General features: G+C 37.2%; 1 protein-coding gene across 1 annotated transcript in view; it reads left to right on the plus strand.

Annotated features, from left to right (window-relative positions):
* Positions 1–449: 449 nt before the first annotated feature.
* The window catches only part of LOC100539795 (neuron navigator 3), a 398,436-nt gene continuing 373,882 nt past the window's right edge, over positions 450–25,003 (plus strand). Inside the window, exon 1 of the mRNA XM_031553711.2 lies at positions 450–801. Within this exon, the coding sequence (XP_031409571.1) occupies positions 730–801 (72 nt within the window). The 5' untranslated portion in view covers positions 450–729. The remainder of the gene's footprint in view (positions 802–25,003) is intronic.

A 25,003-nucleotide genomic window follows, 5' to 3' on the forward strand; every position in this document is an offset into this window, starting at 1 on the left:
TCTGACTCTGTCAGTTTTATACTGGATATTGCTTTACTACTTTCCGAAGGAACTGAGTAAGCATCAATGGTGTAAAATTTTCATCAATATTGTCTCTCGTCAAATAGTGTTTGCTTTTCTTTTTCTTTGAACTTCTCTTTTGTCCATAATTGAAATTCACTCTCTTCACAGTGAATATTCTGTATACCATCTATAATTTGGAGGGGATCAAAATGGGATCGTGTTTAAATTCAGCCTACCAATTATTAAATCACAAAACAGTATTATTCTTTTCAAAAAAGCAAACAACAGCAAAAAAACCCTCATGCCTGGGAAGGACAGCCATCTATAAAAGTGACAGTAAATTGCAAATTAACCTTACACTTTTTTTTTTCTTTTTCTTCTTTTTTCCCCTCAACAGGTTCACAGTCAGAATGTAACCTTACATAAAATGGAAACCTGTGAAGAAAGTCACAGATAGCAGCTGTGGATAGTAGTGGAAGAATATTTGTCTTCTCAAGCATCAGATTTTTCAAACGCTATGGTGATTTGGAAAGTCCCAAGAGTGAACTGTGAAGTTTTCCTCAGCTCGTTCAATGGATTTCTTAGGCATTTCTACAAATCATTGATGTCCAGAGATGACGTGTGATGGAAAAAACACCCTGCCTGTGCATTTATAGCCCCTGTTTTTTTGGATTAGTTTGCTGCATTGCTGAACCAATTTTGTTTTGAGGGCAAGGAGTGAATGTGATGGATTTATCTTCAGAGATGAACAAACATGGAAGGAATCCAGTAAGTCACAAACTAGAAGATCAAAAAAAGGTAAGGTTATTTTAGCATGTACTTAATTATATTTTTATGGATTGCAAACTCTTTTAATATTCAAACTGAAAATCAGTGTGCTTTCATGGAAAAGGTAGTCTGCCATCATTCAACCAGCAGTTAACTGCCTTTAGGGACTGAGTTTCTTCATTGTCTAGTAATTTTGTTTCTAATACTGCCTGATTGCTTGGTAATTGGTGTTAACAGCTCCCTGAATTTGACTGGAAAATTGTTTGGCAAAAGTGTTACTTCGTTGCTATCAGTGCTTCCTCCATATCAGGGACCTGCTGAAGCAAGTGGCTGAGGTCAGAGAGGTCTTTGTACTTAACATGTATGAATAGACCCCTTTTGTTGCATCCTACCAATAGGTCTATATAATTTAGTTTTATGATAATTGATTGTTGCTATTCAAGTTTCACCCTTTGGTAACCAAAGCAATTAACACATGTAAATTCACATTTCCACACTATGGAAAATTCTTTTGTACATCCCACTTCTGTAACAGACTGTCCCAAAAGACTCACCTTCCTGGTTCATCCGTTTTACTCAGACTGTGGTCTGGAGGGTTTTTTTTGTTTGTTTGTTTGTTTTTTTCCTAATGATTACTTCATACATTTTGATTTGATGCTTTTTAACATCTTCAGGTCTTTCTTCTGCTTTCACATGCACCCAGTGGCAAACCTGCAAAGGGCTCATTGTGGTGTAGCATTTTGCGGCTGTTGTGCACTTAATTGTGGGTCTTACAGTGAGTGTCCTCTTTGAATTATTGCATAGGCTCAGGGAGTCTGTTAACAACCAAATCATGAATTAAAATACAGATTGTGTACTCTGTTATTACATACTATTACAATATGTGCTGCTGTTTTTTGCTTGGTTGGTTTTTAATTTTTGGTATGGAGACACTGACTACTGTTTCAAATCCTTTCAATCTCGTTTGGGAAAAAATACAAATGAGGGGAACTTATGGGCACACAGTGAAACTTTTTAAATCCCATAAAAGCTAATATTTGGATTTTGTACCTCTGAAATTAGTATGTATTAATCTAAGTTATTCAGTCACAGCTGATTTTGAAGTCACACATATTTTGAAGCGCACAGAATTTCTGGAAATGCACCACGATAACACATGATGAAATTATTGAGGAGATATATTCAGACATGAGCAGGATCTTTGTAATGGAAAAGATGCAGAAGACAGAAGATAGTTGGCTGAGAGCATGGAACTTTCTCCAAGTCCTAATTCCCACCCTTTTGTTGCATAAAAGAAAAGCTGAGAAATGTTAGAGTTAATCTCAACATCCGTTGAACTGTTTTCTGAACCATTATTATCTGATATGGAATTGACTGTGCTCTAAGGTGATGGTTTTCTTTTTCCCTCCCCTCCTTTTTTTTTCTTCTCAATGGGGATTTTGCAGATTCACTTGTAGGGAATGACTCTTCAGATTGCTTAGGAGTAGAAAAATTGTTTCAAAGAGGTTCTGTTGCACCTTGAGGTCAAATTTGTCTTTGAGTGAACTGGAGGATATTTTATCCAGCTGCAGAACTATGATTCACTGAAGAATCTCTGCAACTTTTAAAAATCTTTGTTCACGTGGCATGGTTGATGCTGAAGAATTGAATGTTATGATAACAAACAGAAGTCTGGTTAGTTGCTGTTTCATACAGGAAACCTAACTAAAAATTTTATACCTTTGCTACGCTAGCACCTGCTTTTTTTTTTTTTTTTTTTTACTTATTAAATGGGGCATTACATTTTATTAAAATAAGACTTTACACAAGTAGTAGTAATAATTTGACAATTTCTTTACGTTGAATTAGATGTAAAGGGTAGTTAGAAATATACGTTAGACAGAAATAATTGAAATAAAAATGGATCATTTAGGAAAATACTGGCTGACTTACTGTAAGAACCAGATGCCATACTGGTGCTGTGCCTGGATCAGGCAGAAGTCAAGCTGAATCTCTTAAGAGAGCTTGCATTCTCATAAATAAAAGAAAAATACTGTACTCTGGAAAGATTCAGCTGCTGTGTTGCTGCTGTATGTATTGCCACTGGACTGCTTTTGCATGGGGAATTTAGAAAACAAAAACAAAATCTACTTTTTCCATACCTATTGAAGATACAAAACTAATAAAGTGGTTTTAAAAATGCAGAGTAGACTTTGACACTTAACTATTCTAATAATTTCAAAGGATAGTATGAACAATATGGTTGCTTTCCCTAAGTCTGGATTTGGGCCTAGAGAACTATGTTTATAATATTTTCATTTTGCTAAAAATATGAATTGAAATGCTTATAGGATGCTTAGATATGCTCCTTATCTCACTTCAAATGCTATCATTTGCATTTTAAATAGGTGCATACTAATTTTATGGCTGCGGAACTATCAAGCTCCACAGTTTTTTTGTGACTCCAAGACACGATGATGTCTTACTGATTTCTATCAATATGCTGCTTGCTTTTGTAGCCGTGGCAGGTATACCCAGCTGGACTGTTTTGTGACCTCATAATGTACAAAACAAAATGAGAGACTTTATTGTCTGCATGGAAGCAGTAGTCCAGTTTCTGTGCTTGAAATGTTGGGGAAAGAAGGGAAACAGGCTAACAGAAGGCAGTTCAGAGAGGAAAGAGATTTCAGGAAGATCACTGTAATCAGTTCATTTGACTTCCTATGGAACACAGACATTGGATTTCCATTTGCAAATTTTTCTAGCTGGGAGTGAAGATTCAGGAAATGAGCTGGAATGGACAGGTTTGGGATGTCCATCACCTCTGCCTGAGGTCCATGTGTCCATGGTATCTCTGTCCAGAATGTGGCTACCCTCTTTCCCATGTGCACCATGCTGAAAGTACGGGACATGCAGCTTCATCTGTATGGACATTACAGGTTAAATGCTGAACAGTGCTTCTGCATCTATTTCCCATACATGTAGTGCAGTGTAATTTCCTATTTTAAAAGCACGGAAATATTCAGTGCTTTAGGACATGAATGCTGCTAAGTAGCAAATACATTTATTACTGTTTACTGCAATGTACAGATTCATGATTTCAGAACACAGTAAATGGCATAGAGAACTACTAGTTTGAATAACAGGTTTCAGTGAGAAACTTGCTGTAAATAACCATTTGAAAACCCAAAAAAGACTGATTAATCTGCATTTCGTCATCTAATGGGATTATTCTGTTTTCAAAATCCATTTTGAAAAATTTGTTGTCTGTTGTCACGTGCATAGTTTATGCTAGCCAAACCTGCAAGATACATATCCACATTTGTCTGGCTACTGCTTTAATTTTAATGTTTTTCTCCCAAAAGCAAGTCCCATTGTGGGCATTTCTTTGATAGACTATCCGGGCTACTCTGTATCTTGGAAGAGCACCTGCTGGCTGCAGGCAGGCAAAGCCAAGCCTTTGAATGATGCTGCAGCTGTGGCCTTGTTAAAGTCTGGAGCCTGAGAGTGCTTCACCTCGAGTGTATGGGTACACGTGAGGCAAATAACATGGATTAGAACACCCTCGAGTATCATTTATCTACTTGACCTTGTATAAACTTGTAAAATTGTTTCAGAACTACAATAACGCACAAAATGCTTCCCACTAACAATAGTACTCCATCCCTCAAAGATTTGGCACATCTGCTTTGTGGGCTAACAAATTTCCTGCTTTCTGTTGTTCTGCATTGTCTAGGCTGTTTGAGAGGAAGACAAACCTGCTGGGTCTCTGTCCTAACTCATACCACATGATGTGTGTCTAGATTTGAACTCCATCATGCAGAATACAGTAAAGAAGGGAAGTTTAGTGCTTCATCATTACCACCCGAGTGTATCTTTTAATGTTAAATATGAGAAAGTGTAAGGATCTCAGTTACTTTCAGAACATAACACGCTACTTCTTTCAGTCTTTCTGGAGGCTGATGAGCCTCTGAGCTCCAAGGGTTTTTTAATAGGCACCATGACTGTATTATTGGGTAGTCATTAAATGTAATTAAAAAGCAGGAATACTGAGCAGTCCTTGACTACTGTTGGATGTTTTGGACTGAATGTGTGCACAGCACAGCTTATCTCCCTTTGCAGATTAACTAAACGTCCAATAATCAGTTAGCTTTTTGCTAATAAGATAAAATAGGAATCTAGCATCAAAGTCGTCAGGCTGTCTTGATATGGAATCCTTTAAAAATCACATCAAGAGAGAAGATGTTAAAAGGGCAATCCAATGAAATGGGAAGAATCAGAACTACTCCTCCATTTCCTGACTACTTCATTGTACTCAATATTAAGCACATGAAATATTTCAGGAATATCAGATGCTATCATCATGAGACATCTGGACCAGGAACACTATTTGTCCTTGCAAACATGCTCATACTGCTTTGTCTGTACTCCCGAATTGCATGTCTCCATTCTTAACTTATTACTGATGTTGTAGTCAGCCATCAATCATTTTTAACAGTAATGGCATTAAATATTGGGTAGGCCATGTTCGTTGCTATTGTGACAAGCGAGGATCTGGATGGTGTTGCTTGTTCTCTCCTTGAAAAGTTGACTTCTCCCATCCTGATTTTACTTCTGTCTCCAAGGTAGCTCTAACTGAGCTTTCCTTCCCTCCCCCTCACCAGTCCCTCTTACATACCTACATATGTGTATGTTTTTTTGTTTTGTTTTGTTTTGTCCACCTGCTCATCTGTGTCTCTGTCAAGAAATGCTTTTCAAACAGCTGGAGGTCTGAAGATCTATCGAAGAGTCAGAGAATCATTAAGCTCAGTGTTCACTGTTATCCCTTATCTCACAACAGCTGGCAGGTTTTATTTTTCAGGTTATGTATTCAGGGTTTTCACCAAAAATAGCAGAGTGAGTGGATGGGGAGAAGTCTTCACGGTTGGGAAGAGAAAATTGTTCTCTTATTGTTTTATTGTTGTTCCTTCTTTAATACTTCTGAATTTGGCAGAAATAGGAAGAACCCATCAAACAGATAAAGAGAAATTAGCTGTGGGAATAACTGCAATTGCTCTCCAAATTCTTTCTTAAAGCTGTCTGTCACATATTACATTCCTCTTTCCCTTAAACTGTCTCCCTCCATATGCCAGGAATGTTCTGTTTCAAAATTTATGCTAGAAAGACTTGAATTACTTCCTTCACTGTCAAACCTCCCCAGGGCCCCACCACCTGACTCCTCTCTCTCTCTATCTCGCTCTCTGAAATTGTTCAATGCACTCTGCTAGTGCAGCTGTTCCAATTTGCAGTCTTTATAGGCTCAATAAATGGTATTAAATATCATTTTATGGAATATGAAACTTATATTTAATAATTCTTAAAGTGAATCCTTGCCCTATAAATGCTTACAATTTTTGTTTCTCTTATTAGAGAACCACGATGCAAATATGAGAGTACCCACTTCTTTATTATGCTTTTTTATCCCCCTCTTCTTTGTCTTTCCTAACCAATTATCTGCAATGAACTGTCAGTTACAGAGCAGTATTTTGACCCAGTGCTGCATCAAAATAGGTTTATTCATTGTTTTCATAAAAAAGATGCTGGCTGTGTTTTGTATTTCAGTAGTATGTCTTGGTTTCTTAGCTGGTTCCTTTCTACTCAGTGTCATCTTGCCTGCTAACTGAATAAAACTCGTTCAGGAATACCAGGTAGGAGCTGTACCAGGACATCATCACTGCATGGCTGGAAGAAGCTCAGCTGCTTTGCAGTTGTTTGTTCTGGCAGATTTTTGCGTAATCAGATAGCTGAAATGAATACTATTTTGCATGTACACTACAGCACATTTTGTGATACACACTACAGAGTGAGAAGAAGGTGGCTTTTTGTTTGGGTTGGTTATATATGATTTTTTTTTTCTTCCCAGAAGTGATACAATTACTTGCTGTCCTGTAAGCCTTCTGCTACTACTAAAGGCAAACTTCTGTATTTCTACCAGTTACATTAGTGTGTATTAGTAATTAGTATGCATACAAAAGTAATAATTTTAAACATCTTTTCTCAAGCTGTTTTACCCAATCTAGAATAAAATGCAATGGCTGCAAGCAAAACACAATAAAATTTCTGGAGGCAATATTTCATAATTGCATCACTTGCTGTAGGATGCTTTGATGGTTACAAATTATCTGCAAAATTTTCATTTGCCAACTTTGAAAAAGAAAAAAAAAAAGTAAAAGAAATGCCAGTAAGCTGGTAAACAGAATGGCTTTCTTTTCTACTCTTTAAAAAGTGTTGCTAAGTAATATTAATCCTCCATTACTATTGGTGTTTGTCTTGAAATTGCCATATGGGGAACTGTTGCCCTTTGAGGATGACACGCAACAATTAGGAAAGGATTTTTCTGCTGAAATAGTTTGCAGCACTGTCCTGTGTTAGATTTTGCAATCTGATTGCTATAGGGGTGGTCCTGTAATGAGTTAATGAGTGTGCTAGTACTATTAAATCTTGTGGATGATCCTGTATCAAAGTGGTCATTTGGAGTGAAAGCCTACTTTCTTGGCTCCCTTCTCATGACTGTTGCACTTTTCATGGGATTGTTTTCTATTCTAAACAGACTTTACAAAAGAAGACTATAAAACTGATAACTAAGATTTGTCACAAAATATTGGAAAGACCAAGTAGGAGTAAAGTCAACCTTCTTACCCTAGTGCCAGAGTGAAGTGTGAATTTCTGAAAGAAAAAAAAGAAAAAATCGCTAGCATTGTTTTGATCTGAATGTATCTAACTTCACTTTTTTTTCTTCTCTTTCTCCCTCCTTTGCCCCCCCCCTCCCTCCCCCTTTTTTAAAATTTTAATTATTTTTCCACTTCTGTATTGGTAAAAAGATGCTTTTGTGTTTATAGACTGGTAGAGCGGTACAGAAAAATGGTGGTTGTTACCATGTACTGTTACCTTGAGATTTTAACTGAATCCCAAACTCAGGTCAAGGATTCTGCTTTTCCTGCATTCTTACAGCAGAAATAAAGCACTGTGTGTGCTGTGGAATCTCTGTCTCATGGATGGCAGTCTCACTTATTTTCTTCTTTAATTCCCCTGGAGCTATAGTTGTTGACACTGTAAAGAGAAGCATCTTCTGCTGCTGTATATTAAGAAATAAACCAGTGAGGGAGTGTACTGCGACATGCTTTTGCAGGAGGGATATGAAGACCTTTCTTTAAGACTGATGTATATGTGCTAAAGCAAGAAGTCTCTTGGGAGACCATTGTGGGCCTGCTTGTAAAGCAGAGTTGTAACAGCCTTTTAAACTCATTCTAGATAGATCTGGCCTTAAGGAACATATGAGAGGACATCCATATCTGGGATTGTGGTTTTTAGCTTCTGTACAAAAAGATCTGATGGAATTATGGAATGATTACCAGCAGTCCCGCATCAAACTAGATCTTGTTTTCCTGGATACAGTATGTGAAGTTACCCTATGAGTAGAGAGAGTGAGAAAGAATTGACAGAGCTTGGTGTAAATGCAGAAAAGATGCACAGCCATGTTTAAAGCCTAGTTTCCACAAATGAGTTTTCTAGTATTTTTGAATGTTTATTGTAAGAAATGCACGTGAAAGGAAGCAACGTGCAGATTTAGGGTAAAGACATACTATTGAGGCTCTCTTGAGTCATGATATTGTCACCAGATGGAAGTCTATACTTTGTTATACCTAAAACTTAAGCGTAAGAGTGCATACCTGCTGCATCTCAATAACAGGATGCTTCTGGGAAGTGTTTCATTTTTGTTTTTCAGTGCTCAAGTAGTGGTAGTAGCTGTTCTCCAGTGCTGGAGTACAAAAGAATGCAAAAGTAGGAAAGAACTTTGCATGTGGGTAAGATTTTCTTTTCAGTGCAAAATTTCTTTTTTTTTCCCTGCTGTTTGTTCACAGCAAGCACCAGTATATCCATGAGTATTCTTGAGTATAATTGCATGTGTACACACAAACTGAGATTGTGAGAAGAAAAAGCTGATAGAGCTATGGAGTTTAATACCAGTGTATTTCATCTACTTGCCAGCTGTGGTTTGAGGGAAGGGGAACAGAACAAAGCCATCTCTCCAACACACAAACTTGCAGGATACACGTATATTATTAAACTGAATCTCAGAATGTTAACTATTTTTGGTATGTTTAGATGCAGTAAATCTTTATTTCAGTAAGCAATACTGCATGGGAAATCAATACTTTTTTTTTTTAAATAGAAATTTTCTTGGCATCTTACTAGAATAGTCAGCATCAGGCGCAGCTATTTCCTTTAACAGCGCTTTCACCTGAGTGCCTGAACCCAGGCAGCAGGACAGCCCTTGGCATCCAGGGCTTTACCTGAAAGTACATCACAGAGCAGCTGCTGTTCCAGGTCAACATTTATTGTTCTGGAAGGAAAAACAAACCTGTGGTTGAAATGCGAGTCAGCAGGCTGTCTTTAAAGATTGGGCTCTTGATATTTATTTATTTATTTATTGTCTGCTCCTTCTGTCCTTTTGTTGCTGCTGCTGCTTTGTTTTCTCCTTCCTGTCAGGTGTATTCTCCTTACCTGTCATCTTCCTGCTATCCCTGCCACATGGCTTTTGTCCTCTATCTGTTTGTTTTTGTTTCTCCCTTTCTCCTTGCTCAAGTTAATTGATTTTATCCTCATTTCAGTATGCATCCCCATACATATAGATATGTATGAAAGTACACATGTACACAGATACATTTGAGTATTTTGAGCAGATGCTTGCATATAAGGATGTGATATGGACAATCATATGTAGGACAATTTCCAGCATAATCATACATTAATATGTTTTGTTCCTGTTATATTTTATGTGTTTCTTGATTTTTCTGGAAAATAATACCCTTAGTTCAGAGTCTTTGCAGTCCTGTGTGCGCAGTGAAGGTGTACTTAGGACAGGAGCCACTATTTTTAACTGGGACAGGTTGCTCTTAGTTCTCAATAAAAAGACAACCTTTTGATAGACAGTTCCTCCTTACTGATAGGGAACAGCGGTAGGAAATCACTCTCCCTGAATACAGAAAGTGATGGCAATAAGCTGCATGGTAAGTCTATGTAGGGAGTGTGATTAGTCTTCGTTATGGTTGAGGTAATTTAACCAGTAAAACAGGACTAGAGGGAAGCTGCCAGTAATTTATTTTTTTAATTGCTGGGTGTAAACACTGTGTCCACGATTTGCTGGGCTAATTTCCGGATGTTCTTTTTGGCTCAGTTGCAGAGGCCAGATGACTTTGTGTTTATTATCGGCATCGTAAGTGAGAAACAAAGGAGAGCACAGTACAGAAATGTGCAGTGATTCAGTGTAGTAACCTCTAGTAGCTATGAAGTGCTAATACATGTGGTGTACACCACTGGTGGGCATCGCTTTAAGAGATTCTACCTATTGCTACTATAAACTGTGCTCTGATGTCATCAAGATATTTTCCTGATGTGTGGTGATAGTGATGGAGGTACATACTGACTTCTCAATGGTGATGTCTTGTTCTTTTTTTCTTTTTAAATCTTAAACATAAATTACCATACACAGCTGTCATTTTTATCTCAGAGGGAGCGTATTAATATTAAAGCCAAATTGCTATAGGATTGTTTGTCAGAATCTGCTGTTTTTGGGGAAGAAGAACTATTGCTGTTTTGTGAAAAATCATCCCTAGCAGTGACTTGTTAATAATATATGTATGTCTAATGCTATATTACTGTTGCTGCTGTATCGCTTTAGGAAGGATGATGTGAGTAAAGCTGGAAGCAGAAAGGCTAAAGATTTGCTTCTCTTACAGCTTTGTCAATATTCTTCTTGCCCTCAGGGAAGTTGCTTAAACTCAGTTTTACCCATCTGTAAAATTAAAAGATCTGAATCATTGACCATTGATTTTTCTCAGAGCATTAAGATCCTCATATTGAAGGCCTTGCTATTATTTAAAATAAATGCACTGCAGTTACAGCTATTTATCTGCATTGTGGCAGAGGAGAGGATTCTCAGTCACGAATCAGGACAGAGCTGTGCTGGTGCTGTATGAACCCAGAACAAAATGTCTCTGTCTGGCTTGAAGACTTTACAGTATTTTGGTTGTTCCCCTTGATTTCACTCTTGAATTTAGCACCCAATAGTAGAATATGCCTTTTTTTTCCAGGTAGAATGTCTGTACAAAATCACACTGGAGAAGGAAGTTGTACTGTGTGTGGGTGAGAATGGAGAAGTTTGTGTACATAAAGCTCTGCAGGCTTTGCCTTATTGTCATGTTTTCCAAAAATTAATAGTAGCTTGACTTTTTAATGCGTTACATCTGTATTTTCATCTAATTTTCTGATTTTTCTTCACTGTAGTCATTTGAACACCATTTCAGAATTTCAACAGTCTCTTCAGCTGTGCATTAAGCAGGGGTTAATATTCTAAATTCATTGGATTTAGTTGGTAACTAAACTATAAGTCACTTTGCAGTTATTGTCAACTGTCATTTGACTAATTCTTACAGCACCAGTTACTTGTTCTATTTACTTCCAGATGACGACTTGAAGAGATCATATGAGAGGAGGAGATTTAAATGACTCAGTAAGGGAGATGGATGAAGGAGATAATAGAATAAAATTACAAAATTTTCCAAAATATTTTCCTTTGTCACTCTAGATAACTGGGATTCTGTTCTTCTTTGAAAGCAGATGGAGCTGATAATAGAGTGCTCTGCTGTAAAAGATATTTTCTGGCTGAAAATTCAAAGAAGCTCCCTTAAAAAAATGTACCAGTAATGGAAGCTCATTTACAGAATTGCATTACCTACAACAAAGAATTAAATGCTCCATCAAAACAACACTCCTAAGTCAAAGCTGTCTGTTAAGGAGTTAACACTGCATCAAGGTTTAATTGATATCCATTGGAGAAAAAGACTGCTATTCTTTGCTACTCCATGCTCAGCGGTAATAAGCTAAAATGGAATGTAAACATGATAAACAAAGATGATCCCAAGAGCAAAATTCCTGAGTGGATCTGTAATTCAAAAGGGCCAGTGAGTGATTGTGGAGATCTCTGAGTTGATTTTAGCCCATCATAAGCAGAAATAGAGAATGCCTTCTCCTTTGCTCCAAACTCCTTCTGTGTGTTTTATTCACTTCTTTGTTGGTGCTGCTATAAACTATTAAGCATAAAACCAGTAGCAAAATATCTTTACCAGTGGTTAGTCTTTTCCTCGCCATGTTCTTATCTGTTTAGATTGACAAAGTGATTAAAACAAAGTAATCTATAGTGCATGTCTAATAATTGAAAATTTGATCTGTCAAAAATCTTGCGTTATCTTGATATGTCAGTTCATGGTACAGCTAGAAAGGAAGGCGGAGTTGCCATTTGTTAGCAGAACAGCTGGCATTACAGACTGGAAGTTGTATTCTCCAGGAATTAATTTTTTTTTACCAAGGTAGGTTCGGTCACAGGTTTAAACCATTAAATTTACAGCTCAGACTGTGCTGATTGCTTGGCTAAAAGCAGGATTGCAGGAGAGATAAAAGGAAAACTGCGCAACATACGTTTGGTGTGGGGGAGGGTTTTTTATTATAATTTTTATTTTCTTTCCCTGGTTTTCAGACTGACAATTGCTCTGACAGCTGCCCAGGGAAATCAGAGATTCTCCCGTATGGGTATCAGTACGCTATATATTTCTTTAGTTTGTCTCATGTATTTGTTCTCTTCTTTAGAAGGGCTTTTCTTTTGAAAACTGAAACCTCATTAGGGGGGGAAAATGAATCCATTACTCCAGTCACGATATACTGATTAAGAAAATGTAATTGGATTATGTTAAACTCCATTTTTTTTTCCTTCTTTCTTTAATACAGCATATGCTCAAGAATTCTATGGAGACAGAATTTCTAGAAGTACATCAAGGGGTGGGAGATTTTTATGGCAAATCCTTCCTAGATTTGAGTATTTATTTCTCTTTGTATTTTTAGTAATGTTTAAAGTTTCTAGCTTTTAATGCTGTATGTGATTGAATTCACAGGGAAACTTTTGTTTGATTGCGAGATATTATGTGATTGTCTTAGTACTATATCTACGAACACAACCTGCTAAGGTTTCCAGGCATGTGCCATGAATGTTTGCTCCAAAATATTTGTCCTTGTAAATTATTCTCTGAACCAATTCTCAAAAATAAAATCAGTAGCTCTGTATGGACTTTTTAAAGAGACGTAGTATTGGTGGCAGTCTCATGGTTAAGGCTGTGTTTAGGTTTACACTATAAGGTTAAGGCTGTGTTTAGGTTTACACTATAACACTTCACGGTAATAACTAAAGTTTCCTTGACCTCTTAGATAACAGTGAGAATCTTTCCAGTAAATTTGGCAGGCTTTCTGCAAGGCCTTTCAGTTTTTGAGCGTGGCTCCATTTTATGGTGTAACATCTTTTTGAAAAATTTTAAAGAAAAGGGCCCTTAAAAGAGATCTTTCTTGGGAAAGAAATACTTAATGATTACTCACAATAGGGGAGAATTGCAGTCGCCAACGTACATAGGTTTTTGTGCATGCAGCAGTGAACATAAGTGGAAAAAAGTTCTAGTAATGAATTAAACAAAACCCAACTATCCAAAAGCTGCAGAGAGAGTTCCTTTATAGCTCTGTTGTTAAGACAGCAATATAGGCTGCTTTGAAAATAAGATTAAAGCTTTTTCAAATAGTGTTTTACTTGAATGATGCTCCTAAATGAGGCTGATGATTGATTGAATTGCTTCTAATATCTCCTGGATCAAACATGTATTGACTCTTCCCGAGGAAGCATTACAAATTCCCCTAAATTCTTCATCAAATCCAGGTTATTATTGCTATTTGGGAGGACCTGAAAACACAAGTTGAACTGGTACACAAGACTCAAGGTGATACTTGGATTTTACTCATGTATTAGCTCTCATACAGTCATTTTCCTTTTGGGAACTGGACAGATTTCTTCAGATCTATTAGTTATTATGTTTTCAGAGCTTCCTAGCTTTAAAGGCAGGCTACACCCAGTCTGCCTGCCTTGATACGAAAGAAGATCCATTAGCTAAAGTGGAGGGGTGTGTGTAGGTCCAGGTGTTAGAAATGTCCTTCCAAATGGGGCACTGGAACAGGCTCCCCAAGGCAGCAGTTACAGCACCAAGCCTGCAGGAGTTCATAAAGCATTTAGACAATGCTCTTGGACATACGGTTTGAATTTTGGGTGGAGCTGGACTTCACAATCCGTGCTGTCCCTTCCAGCTCAGGGTATTCTGTGATTCTGTGAAATGCTGTGAGCTTGAAGAGAGCAGTACTAGCAAGGTACTGTATGCTCTGCGGTTCACCAATTGGTAGTCGTCCTGCTGGCCATCCGTCTGGCCCTACATCTTGGGGGAGAAAGACTAATGTCTTCTTAAAGAGAGGATAACAGACGAGAGCAAGATAGAAGAGTATGTTTCCCAGTCATGGCTATTACAAACCCCACCTGTTTCCTTCATGGTCAAGGGGACCTCAGCTATGGAGGCAGAAGATGAGGAAAGAGAATGAGAAGCTTATGCAGATGAGTTTTCTTTTGCTTTTACAATTTGTATGGAAAGACTGTTGGAAAGCTACTTAAAAATTTCAGGGAATTGCTCCAATATAACGTAATGAGACTTGTATGTCTACAGAAAACTTATCGTTCTTGAATTTCTCATTATCAGATTGAGCTTTGTTTGTGCAGTATTTTGATTTGGTCACCACTCTCCATGCTACTTAAAATACTAAGCTTGCTGTGTATTGTATTTATTTGTTTTTGCTAAGTGTATCAACTTGGAGCAATGTAATAACTTAGCTTCTGTGTAGAATGTTAATTAACTTTTTAAAGCAGTTAGTGTTGCCAACACAGGATCAGCTGCTGTCTTATTTTTCATACGCGCGTGCCTCATGTGCTTGTCTTGAAAACTCAGATGCAGAAAGTTTCTGATGCTGTAGGTTCCACTCAGGATGATGAAAATATACTGGCATGACAATCCTCCCTGCAATTTCAGTTATATGCAAGCGTCAGGTTATTTTTTTCTACTTTCATGAAGTTCAGTATTTCTTGAGAGCTGTAAAATTCCAGTCTCCCATTCTTATTGAGATAAATGCAAGAGATGAGAATACTGCTTTACAGTTTCATAAGGCTGAATTCTGCAAGAATTAAATTAGATTCTTCAAACAGTGTAGCTCTAAAGGACACTGAAAAGAAAATGAAAGAGTAGATTATCAGGGGAAAAGAACAGATTGCATCCCTTAAATAAAAATCTGCAGAAAGTGTCATTGAACATGCACTTAATCTCTTTATCTTCATCCCGGAATTTTCAAACAAGATTTTACCATTATTTGTGCCAAGAATATAAAGATGAAATAAATGTCTATTTATCTGGATTGATTAGATTTTATGAGTAGATTATGAAAAGAAATTTGTATTAAGAAGCAATGGATATTTGGGTTAAAAAAGAAAAGCTTGCAGGATTGATTTTAAGCAGCAGTGATGATATTGTCTAAAATTATTAGTATTGTTCATGTCCATTACCCCCAGTACTTTGACTGATTATTTGTCACATAGAGTGTTTGTCCACCACAGAGGATGGGGGGACATGTAATAGGGGAAGAGTCAGATTTTCTGCTCGTAAAATGGAACAAATGAAAAGTTGGAGTAATAGGGATAAAGATAGCCTGTGTGAGTCTCTGTAGCACACTGCTTTGCATGACTAAGGACAAAGACAAAAAAGAAAAACCAGGAATGCCTGTGTGTTCCCACTGTAGCACGAAAGCCTCGAAACTGCTGTCACTGATATAATAGTTGTGACCTACACTTGTTAAATATTTGGGTGATGCTTACACATTTTGGGAATATTAGTCTTTTTGGTACCGGATTCTTTCTCTGTTGTCTATTTTTCCTGGGTTTTTTTCTTCATTTTTTTATCTTAGCCCCTCCCATCTTCTTCCTTCCCACTATGTATTATCACAAATTGAAACGGCAAGCAATTAGGGACAGTGAATTTATTTTTTCAGCTTGTCCGTGCTGTGCTTGCTTAAACTAAGCCTTCAATCAAATAATTCACTTTTAGGTTAATTATTTTGTTGCAGTTTTTTTTTTTTTAAACATTATTTATTTATTAAATTTAATTAAATTTATTATTTATTTATTTATTTTTGCTTTTGTTTTTTTACAGCTACTAAAAGTGTTCAGGTGGTTCATCTGTTATTATAGCAGAGGGTGGAGATCTACCTCCTTTAGTGCAGTCATTTTGCAAGCAGGTACAGCTACACGTTTGCATGCCATATGCAAATAATTCTCTTTGGCTTGGCCTTGACAGCAGCTGCCCCAGGGAAGAATAAGTAATTACTAGCCTTATTTTTACTTTTTTTTTTCCATAGTAATTTATATTCAGGAAGATCTTTGGAGTTATTCTCAGGCCTGAGAAGTCCCATGGTGGTAGATACTGCTTGCATACGTACAAATCATAGGCTGTATTGAAAAAGTTGCAGTCTAAACAAAGATAAAGAACATATTTTTGAGTGTATATTCTACTTCAAATTTTTTCCAACACCAGGCACCTTCTTTTTGTTTGCAATTACACATATTCCTACTTTACAAAGACACATATGCATGCAAGCATCCTGAATGAAATGTGATATTTGAAGGCTATATAACTAACCCAAAGCTGGATATGTTTTAGTGTATTTTTAGCATTAGAATAAATTGACAATTGAAATTATGTCGGTGATTTAGAATGCTGTAGAATGACATAATTTGATGATGCTAGTGCATGTGTAGGTCTACTTTCATTTGGAGGTGTGGTCAAAGTGATGTAGCAGAAATGCTAGCTTTCTCTAGGGAAGATGATCCTACAGATTCATTTTCACTGATACGATTATCCCAAAGGCTTAATGGAAGTGACGATTAATCATAGAATCATTAAGTTTGAAAAGACCCCTAAGATCATCTAGTCCTACTGTCTACTTAGCACCAATGTTGCCCACTAAACCACATTCCTTTGTACCTCATCGACATGTTTCTTGAACACCTCCAGCGACGTGACTCAGCTCTGCTAAGTTAGGAGGGAGTGTTGATCTGCCTGAGGGAAGAAAGGCAGTTCGGAGGGGCCTGGATAGATTGGATTGGTGGGCCAAGGCAAACTGTATGAGTTTCAATAGGGCCAAGTGTCGGGTCCTGCATTTTGGTCAGAACAACCCCAGGCAACCCTACAGGCTTGGGGAGAAGTGGCTGTAAAGCTGCCTGATGGAAAGGGTCCTTGGTGTTCTGATGGACAGTCAGCTGAATATGAGCCAGCAGTGTGCCCAGGTGGCCAAGAAGGCCAATGGCATCCTGGCTTGTATCAGGAATGGAGTGGTGAGCAGGACTAGGGAAGTCATCCTGCCCCTGTACTCAGCACTGATGAGGCCTCACCTCGAGTACTGTGTTCAGTTTTGGGCACCTCAGTACAGAAAGGACATTGAGGTGCTGGAGCAGGTCAAGCAGAAGGGCAACAGGGCTGTGAAGGGCTTGGAAAATATGCCCTATGAGGAGAGACTGAAGGAACTGGGGCTGTTTAGTCTGGGGAAAAGGAGGCTGAGGGGAGACCTTATTGCTCTCTTCCAGTATCTGAAAGGTGATTGCAGAAAGAGCGGGGGTGGTCTCTTCTCACTGGTGACAGGACGAGGAAAAATGGCCTCAAGTTGTGCCAGGGTAAGTTTAGGTTGGATATCAGGAAACACTTTACAGAAAGGGTTGTTAAGCTTTGGAATGGGCTCCCCAGGGAGATGGTTGAGTCACCATCCCTGGATGTGTTTAAAAACCGTTTGGATGTGGTGCTCAGGGACATGATTTAGCAGAGGGTTGGTATCTATGATTCTGTATTATCTTTCTTCTTTTTTCTTTTCTCTTCTTTTTTTTTCTTTTTTCTTTTTTTTTCCAGTGAATGCTTCATAGCAGTGGTGCTTCAAAAGAATGGCCATAGTTAGAATTCTTCTGATTAATGAAAATGTAGGGAGCTTTAGGCATTCCTGACTTTGTAACCGATAACCACATGCCCATAGGGAAGAGAGGAGGTAAGGAAAACTTTTAAGTATTGCAAAGATAAAACATATTTGAATCTACTGAAAATGATCTTTTCGTTTATCCACTGGAGTACATGGTATGGTTTGATGTCTGTATTGTATCCTCATGACATTTTGTCACAATTAAAGTGATGTCTGCTGGAATATCAGCAGGTTTGATGAACTTCTCTCTGCATGAATAGACAGTTCTTGCACTTGAAGTGAGATGATCCCTGAATTAGAAGCAAGTTGAACTTGAAAAATTGAACTGAAAAAAAAAGTTTTATAGTTAATAGGAAAATGTAATGATGTTATGTGTTGTCAGCATAATATTCTGTATAACAAGAGAGAATCATTTTGACATCGATTATATTATTATCTTGTATGTGTCTCTAGTGAAGATTTCTCATTCCTTGTAATTGGTTTATGGAACATATAATCTCAAAAACCTTAAGTCAGTTTGGCCAACAGCACTGTATTTTTTCTTCTCTTTAAAGAAGCAAACTCTGTCAACAAATGCTTCTTACACTGTTCTTGCCATGTTCTCTTTTTAGCGTTTTGGAGATAGACAAACGAAATCGTAACGTTGAGTAAAAATGATGTGCCATTGACTTTGAAGGAGGTCAGAGCCGATCAGGACAAAAAGTACTTCTGTAGGTTAGATCACAGCACAGTTTGGGTGATCAGCTGCTTGTAAGAGAATCTTCCCTGATGAGAAAAGACAGATAAAGCATTATAATAACCCCTGCTTGTGTCTGCATCTTTGCTGCTGCAGTGTGCTATCACGATTTGTGTGACTATTTATGATTGTACAAATCCAAATTGAACTATTTTTACTTTTGTGAGTAAAAGCATTGTTATACAGTAGCTCCTAAATCATTTTGCTCTGTACAATTACTGGTTCATCTTTGATTAAACTGCCTTTAGCTAAATCTACGCAATTACAGTGGAAGATAAGAGGCTGTTGTCTGAGAACAGCTGAAGTCAAAATGTAAAGACTTTTAAGCCACACGTAAGGCACTGAGAATAGAATTTGATCTGCAGAAGTTATTTTCTGCAGTTGTTGTACAGAAGCTAAAACAAAAAGTCTGGTTTTCAGCTTCAAGGGAGTGTGTAAAATGTTTGACCCCAAGCACATTTGATATGGAAAATACTGCAAAAGTACAAAATACATTGTACAAAATTACATTTTCCTTTCAAAAGTGTCAGTGAAGAAGCATTTCGTTATTTCTAGCCTTTTCCAGTGGATGAGGTCTGCAACTTTGCATTTCAAACATACTTACATTGTTGGTTAAAAAGCTTCTCCAGGTATTGTACAAAGCTCAGAGGGGGGAGCAATTTTGAAGGATGTTTTGTCTTCTTTCTCTCATCATCCCCACTTCTGCAGCCAGGAACATACATAGATATAGATGTATAATGATTGCTTATTGTTGTTAATTCAAAGGGCTACTGAATTGAAAATGCATTTACTTTTTATAATTGCCTCTTGCTCCCATCCCAGGAAAAAAAAGAATAAAAAGAAAATAAGAGCTTTAAGCACTTACCCTTCTGCTGTAACACTCTAGTATTTAGAATAGTGCTGCTGACGTTTGAGCAAAGGAAAACAAAGTATTGATGTATATGCAAGCTCCTCTCTTTCAGTAAGATTTGCTTTTCATCCCAGTGAATTTATGAAAAAGCAGTTAAAGTGGGCTCCGCATATTAAAGTTTACTTGGTATTTTTAAGCTAGAGATGTTATTTCCATCTTTCTTTTAAAAAATCAGTCTTTCAAATTAGAAGAGGTGTATTCTCTGTTTATTTTTTCCCTGGGGCTTTATTGCTAGAGCCCAAATGTGCCTTTTAAATGAATTTAGCTATCAGCTTTCAATTTTCCATGCTGTATTTGAGACTTGTCTGTATTTTCAATGAGTGTTACTCTGGAATGTCTCTTTCTAACAAAGATATGATGTTAACAATCTCTTTGCCATGCTCCTAATCTAGTTATGTGTGTCTGGAGTCTCAATGAAAAAAAGTGATTTTCTTTTTCTATTTTTGGTCAGTGCTGATGGCCTTTTTCATCTGCTGTTTTAAACTTTATCTCATTTTTAAGCTAATTGTAGACTTGGAAATACAGATTAAAATTGCAACCATGCAGTTATTATTTTAATCTTTCTGAAAAATTCATTGATAGCTTTAAAATGCTTTGTAAATGCAGCAATTACTATAGCATTGACCAAAAAAATCCACTAATATTATAACAAAGATAATAACTGAACATTGGCACTCTTGTGCTATTTACTTTTCTGTTGTCTGTGTACGTTATTACATTTTTATATATAAATAGAAATCCATTAATTATTTTTATTAATAACTAATTAAATTATTATTATTATTTTTAATGCTGCAGTAGGTAAGATATGGAAGTCAAAGTCTTTCAATGTAACCATGCTTTCACTAGTGGTGGGTGATGTGTTTAATAGAGCACAAGTTTTATGGTTTAATTTAAATGTATTCTTCAGAAACAATTCTGTCAGACCTCAAAAATAAATAAGTGCATATACAGAACAAGAACTGACAGGAAAAGACATTTGGAAGGCACTGAAGGAGAATGAATCAATTTGCTGATGCATTATTGCTATTCTGATGTTGTTTTTTTTAATAGCTTTCAGGCAAGCAGCTGATACTGTGGGAAATTTATACAGGCATATCACATTAAGTTTATTCACAATGCACTCATAAAATTCATAAATATGATGAGACTGAAGAATTATACCATTCAAACAATACACTGTATTTTAATAGACATGCAAATAGGATTAGAGATGTTCAGGACTGTTGCTGCTTAACATCCATACGATGCTGAAAATAGTGGGAGCATCCTTGTCTGTCCTGAGCTTGTCAGACTGTCTCCTTCTGCTTGGAATCTTGTGATTAAAGGCCTTGCTGGAATGGATCACACTGTTATCTGTGAGCAATTCTGCCTGCCTGAGGAGGTATCCCAGATATTAAAAGCTCAGTTATTTATCTTACTCTATAGTGGAAGTAACCTTCCAGAGGTCTATCTCTAAGATATTGCAAGAGAGCATGTCCAGAAATAATAGACCAGAAGGAAATCCCATGGATTTTTGCTTCCTTTCACAGGGAACAAAAAGAATAGCATTGGCTAAGGTGTTTCTGAGAAAATTATGACATGTTGGTACTTAACCTCTCAGCTGAACAGTTCAATTTTGATTGTGAGCCTATATCCTGCAGATGCTTGTGGCCAGTCACAGCATTTGTGATTCAGTGACTTCCCTTAGTAAATACTGCAAAGTGCAGCAACAAGCTGAGTTGATGTGGCCAGCCTACCTAAGTTGTGTCCTCTGTTCAGGAGGTCTCCAACAGAAGGTAATCCAACTTGTAACCCATCCTGAAAAGCACAAATTTGATTCAGTCGGCCCTTTATTGGGGCAGAGAAAGGTTGTTTTATTTGTTTGTTTTACACTGAAAGGTGTTTAGTTTTAGCAGTATGGGTAGGAAAGGCAATTAGAAAGGAGTTGAGGAAAAAAACGAGGGAAGATTTGTAGATAATCCTTATGCTTTTAAACTCCAGATGTGTATCCTCAGGTAATTTTCTTGTAGCCTTTGCTTCCAAACAATTGTAAGCACCATAGGAAGTAAATTGTGTCAGTGTAACATGCCTTCTTGACGAGTCTGAATTTTCTCTGAAAAAAAAAATACTTGCAATCAGTGAACAAGAGGTAAAAATCAGAACTCTCTCTAACAGTCGAGGCAGTGTCAGATGAAGATCTCATCAACGGACATAGAAATGCTTTGCTTTAGTTGAAGAGGTGATACTGTACTTGTATGTACCGATTCTTTTCTTAGCCTGGAAAAATTTCTTTCTCTGATATAAGTTGTTCTACTTCAGGTTGTTTAACTTTTCTTGCAAATCAGTTTCAGAAGCGAACGAACTCTCGTATAAATGTATTCTAAACTGGGGTTTGGCAGAATCTTCTCCTGGAATGGATGTTTGACCGGAGATGATTTTCCAGAGTCAGAGGTTGATTTAGAAAGTATAGCTAAATCATAGGATTTCTGTTTAAATACTAAAAATAACTAATTTTTCTTTGTCAAGTGCCAAATATTCATGCAGACATTGTAAAGTAGTGTAAAATGTATCCTTCATCCGGAAAAGCAAATGATGTAATATATTACACTCAGTGCAATCAGCTTAAACGAGTGGGATTTCCACATCATCGGGATTGTGTCATTTCAGTTACTTTTGAACTTTCTAACCTTTCCAAAATATTACTTTTGATTACATTGGTCTTTTAGTTGATCCGGTCTCAAAGTTTTTCCTCATGTTTACTTAGTTCTCACACTCTCCATTCCTTTTCCCTGACTTCCCGCATCTGTGCCACTAAAATTTGGTGCTTACAGTGCAAGAAGTGTTGCTGAAGTTTATCATCTGGGCCTGAGTGCATAACGCTGGGCCGAGGTGTTTATACTTTTGTTACAGCAAGGCCTACAGTTGGCTGTGAGCTCAGTGCACCTCATTGAAGCCAAGAACTTTTCACTTTAAAATTTCAAGGTCTTGGCGTGTTGAAGACAGCTTCACACATCAGTGCTGGCAGCTCCTTTGTGTCTACAGCTACACACATAATTGTGTTGTATCAGTGGCAAGGCCTTGCTGAATCTTTGCAGCCAGCTTTCTGGAGGCATAGCTGTATTTATTCGTTTATATCCAGTAAGATACTGCTCTGGATGAGCATGGCACTGTGCCTGTGCAATTATGTCCTGCAGGTACTCGTAGTCTCCTAAATACCATCTGGCAGTGCTGTGGGGCCAACTGAATCAGAAACTCCAGATAGTGAAAAGGAAATATTTCATAGTGAATGTGCTTCACCTTTTTTTTTTTTTTTTCTTTTTTTTTTTTGTCTTGTGTGGAAAAAACAAATAGGTTGTTCAACCTGAACATAAGCATTATGCATAGATGCATGGTGAGATGATAAGCCAGCTAGGGTAACCTCTAACTTTAGATTTTCTCACTCCTGAGATTAAATTCACAGTTTAATGATGTCATTACATGGATTTATGCATTTAATTCCTAATTACATTTTGAAAGTACTGCCTGCCTGAAGACCTAAAACCTCCAGTGCCTGCTGAAGCTGGTGCTTTCAGATTCATCTAAAACATGAGCTATGACACGTGCTTTTTGAAAGTCTTTGAACTTCATATAGCTTTAGTGTGAGCTCTGTCTACTTCAGAGAGAAAGGAAACACTTTCCTATTCTGCTCACAGACAGCTTGTGCTGGAGGGCTGCTGCCTCTTTTCTCACAATGACTGATGCAGTTAATCATATGTAATCCTGTGTTACTACTAACAAAGACAATCTGTGGGCTCTGGATAGACATTCTTTACATGGAGAGATGTTTGTGTTTTATTTCATAATCCCAATTGCTTTGGATCTGCAATTGTTCATTTTTTTATGTAGCAGATATCATGATTTAATCTATGGGCTCCTAAAACACAAAACTTGTAATGTTTGATAAATAATTTTCCATTTTTCTTTCATCAGATACAAATATTTTAGGGGAGTTCTCAGTTCTGTTCTTTAGGATAAAATGCTGAGCCACTGTAAACTGTCCCACAATACAATAGCTACATGTCTATCCCTGGAGGCATTCAAGGCCAGGCTGGCTGTGGCTCTGGGCAGCGTGCTCTATTGGTTGACAACCCTGCACATAGCAGAGGGTTGAAACTAGATGATCTTTGAGGTCCTTTTCAACCCAGACCATTCTGTGATTCTATGATTCTATGTCTGGGTATATCAGACATATTTTTTTTTAAATACCCTTGTGGAAATTCTCTTTCAGGACAGGTCTTTGCTGGGCTGCCAAACATCTGGAAATCTTGGACAAATAGCCATTTCACATGGACAGATTCTATTGCAATGAGACCAGCACACAAGGATTTGTCTGAATTGCTCTATGTGCAGTGCATATTTTCACCTTAATATACAGCATTTGAAAGAGAAATACAAATCCTATTCTGTGTGATAGATTGCGCTTTGATTTAGAGGATTAAGGTTTTGGATGCTTTTATGCTCTTAAGCAAATGTGGGTTCAAATTTTTGTCATTTTCAGATGGTGATTTAGATTGTGTTTCTGTAATTGTATTCAAATGCAGTTCTGCCCAATTGTATTTGGTAGTTCACATATATGTAATTTTTCCTTAAATCATAGTTTAGCTCCTGGAGAGTACCTAAATTCTAGCTTTGAGTTAGTATGTAGGTATGTACCCCTGTTCTCTGTGGAAAACTGTAAAATTGGGTTTCTCAAATAGATGCAGGGAACTTATTGGCATGTTTAAATGTTTGGGATCATTTATTTCTTGATATACTGAATCATTCTGGCATTGAGTTTTAGACAGCCTTTTTGCTGTTTCATACAGCTTAGTTTGTCAAGTGTGCCCTATCAAGTAGGTTACTAGAGGACTCAGATCTCACTCAGAGACATAGATGTGTTTGGGATAAGATCCTGTACAAAAAAATATGAGATCAGAATAAATCTTATGTTCTGCTGCTGTGGATGTTAACAATAAGGGCTTGATTGTGAACTCAGATGCATTTTGTTTTTTAGGAGTAAAATAAGAGTGCTGTTCATTACAGCTGCAGTTTATGAATACTTCAGTAGATCCCATAGGTCTGACAATTCTCTTCTACTAAACTTGTCAGTTGCCTTTGAGATGACAATGGCCTTATTGTTCAGGCTTTTATTTTGGTTGCAGGTTTTAGCAAGGGGAATCAAAATAGTGGTTAATTTTTTTAAGCCTCCCCTCTTTGAAGAAGATAAAAGTTTGGTGGCTTTTCTGTGCTACAAATACTATTATGACATTTCAGGATTTAAATTTTCACATCTTTTAGGACAAGCATGTTTCTGCATATAATTACATATGTAAGACAATTCCTGGAAGGATTTGGGGTACGCGTGAGAGTTTGTTTAAGTCTAAAGTTCCTTCTGCTGAAACAGTCTTCACGTAAGGTATGTTTTCTGTCATCTAAATGAAATTAAGACAGAGGTGAACATTGATCTTCATTCCAAATCACATGGAAGGATTTTTGACAAGTTATAGAATATTTGTAAATGACGAGAGAGTTAAATTCAGTCTCTTGGAAGATTTTGACCAACCAATTTCAGTGTGCTGAGCAGTTTAGAAGTTTTGGTGAGAACTCCCCATATTTTTTTCTAAGATAGATATGTTAAGTACGAC

This window comes from Meleagris gallopavo, chromosome 1 (genome assembly GCF_905368555.1).
Source record: "Meleagris gallopavo chromosome 1, MGAL_WU_HG_1.1, whole genome shotgun sequence".
Classification (NCBI taxonomy): domain Eukaryota; kingdom Metazoa; phylum Chordata; class Aves; order Galliformes; family Phasianidae; genus Meleagris; species Meleagris gallopavo.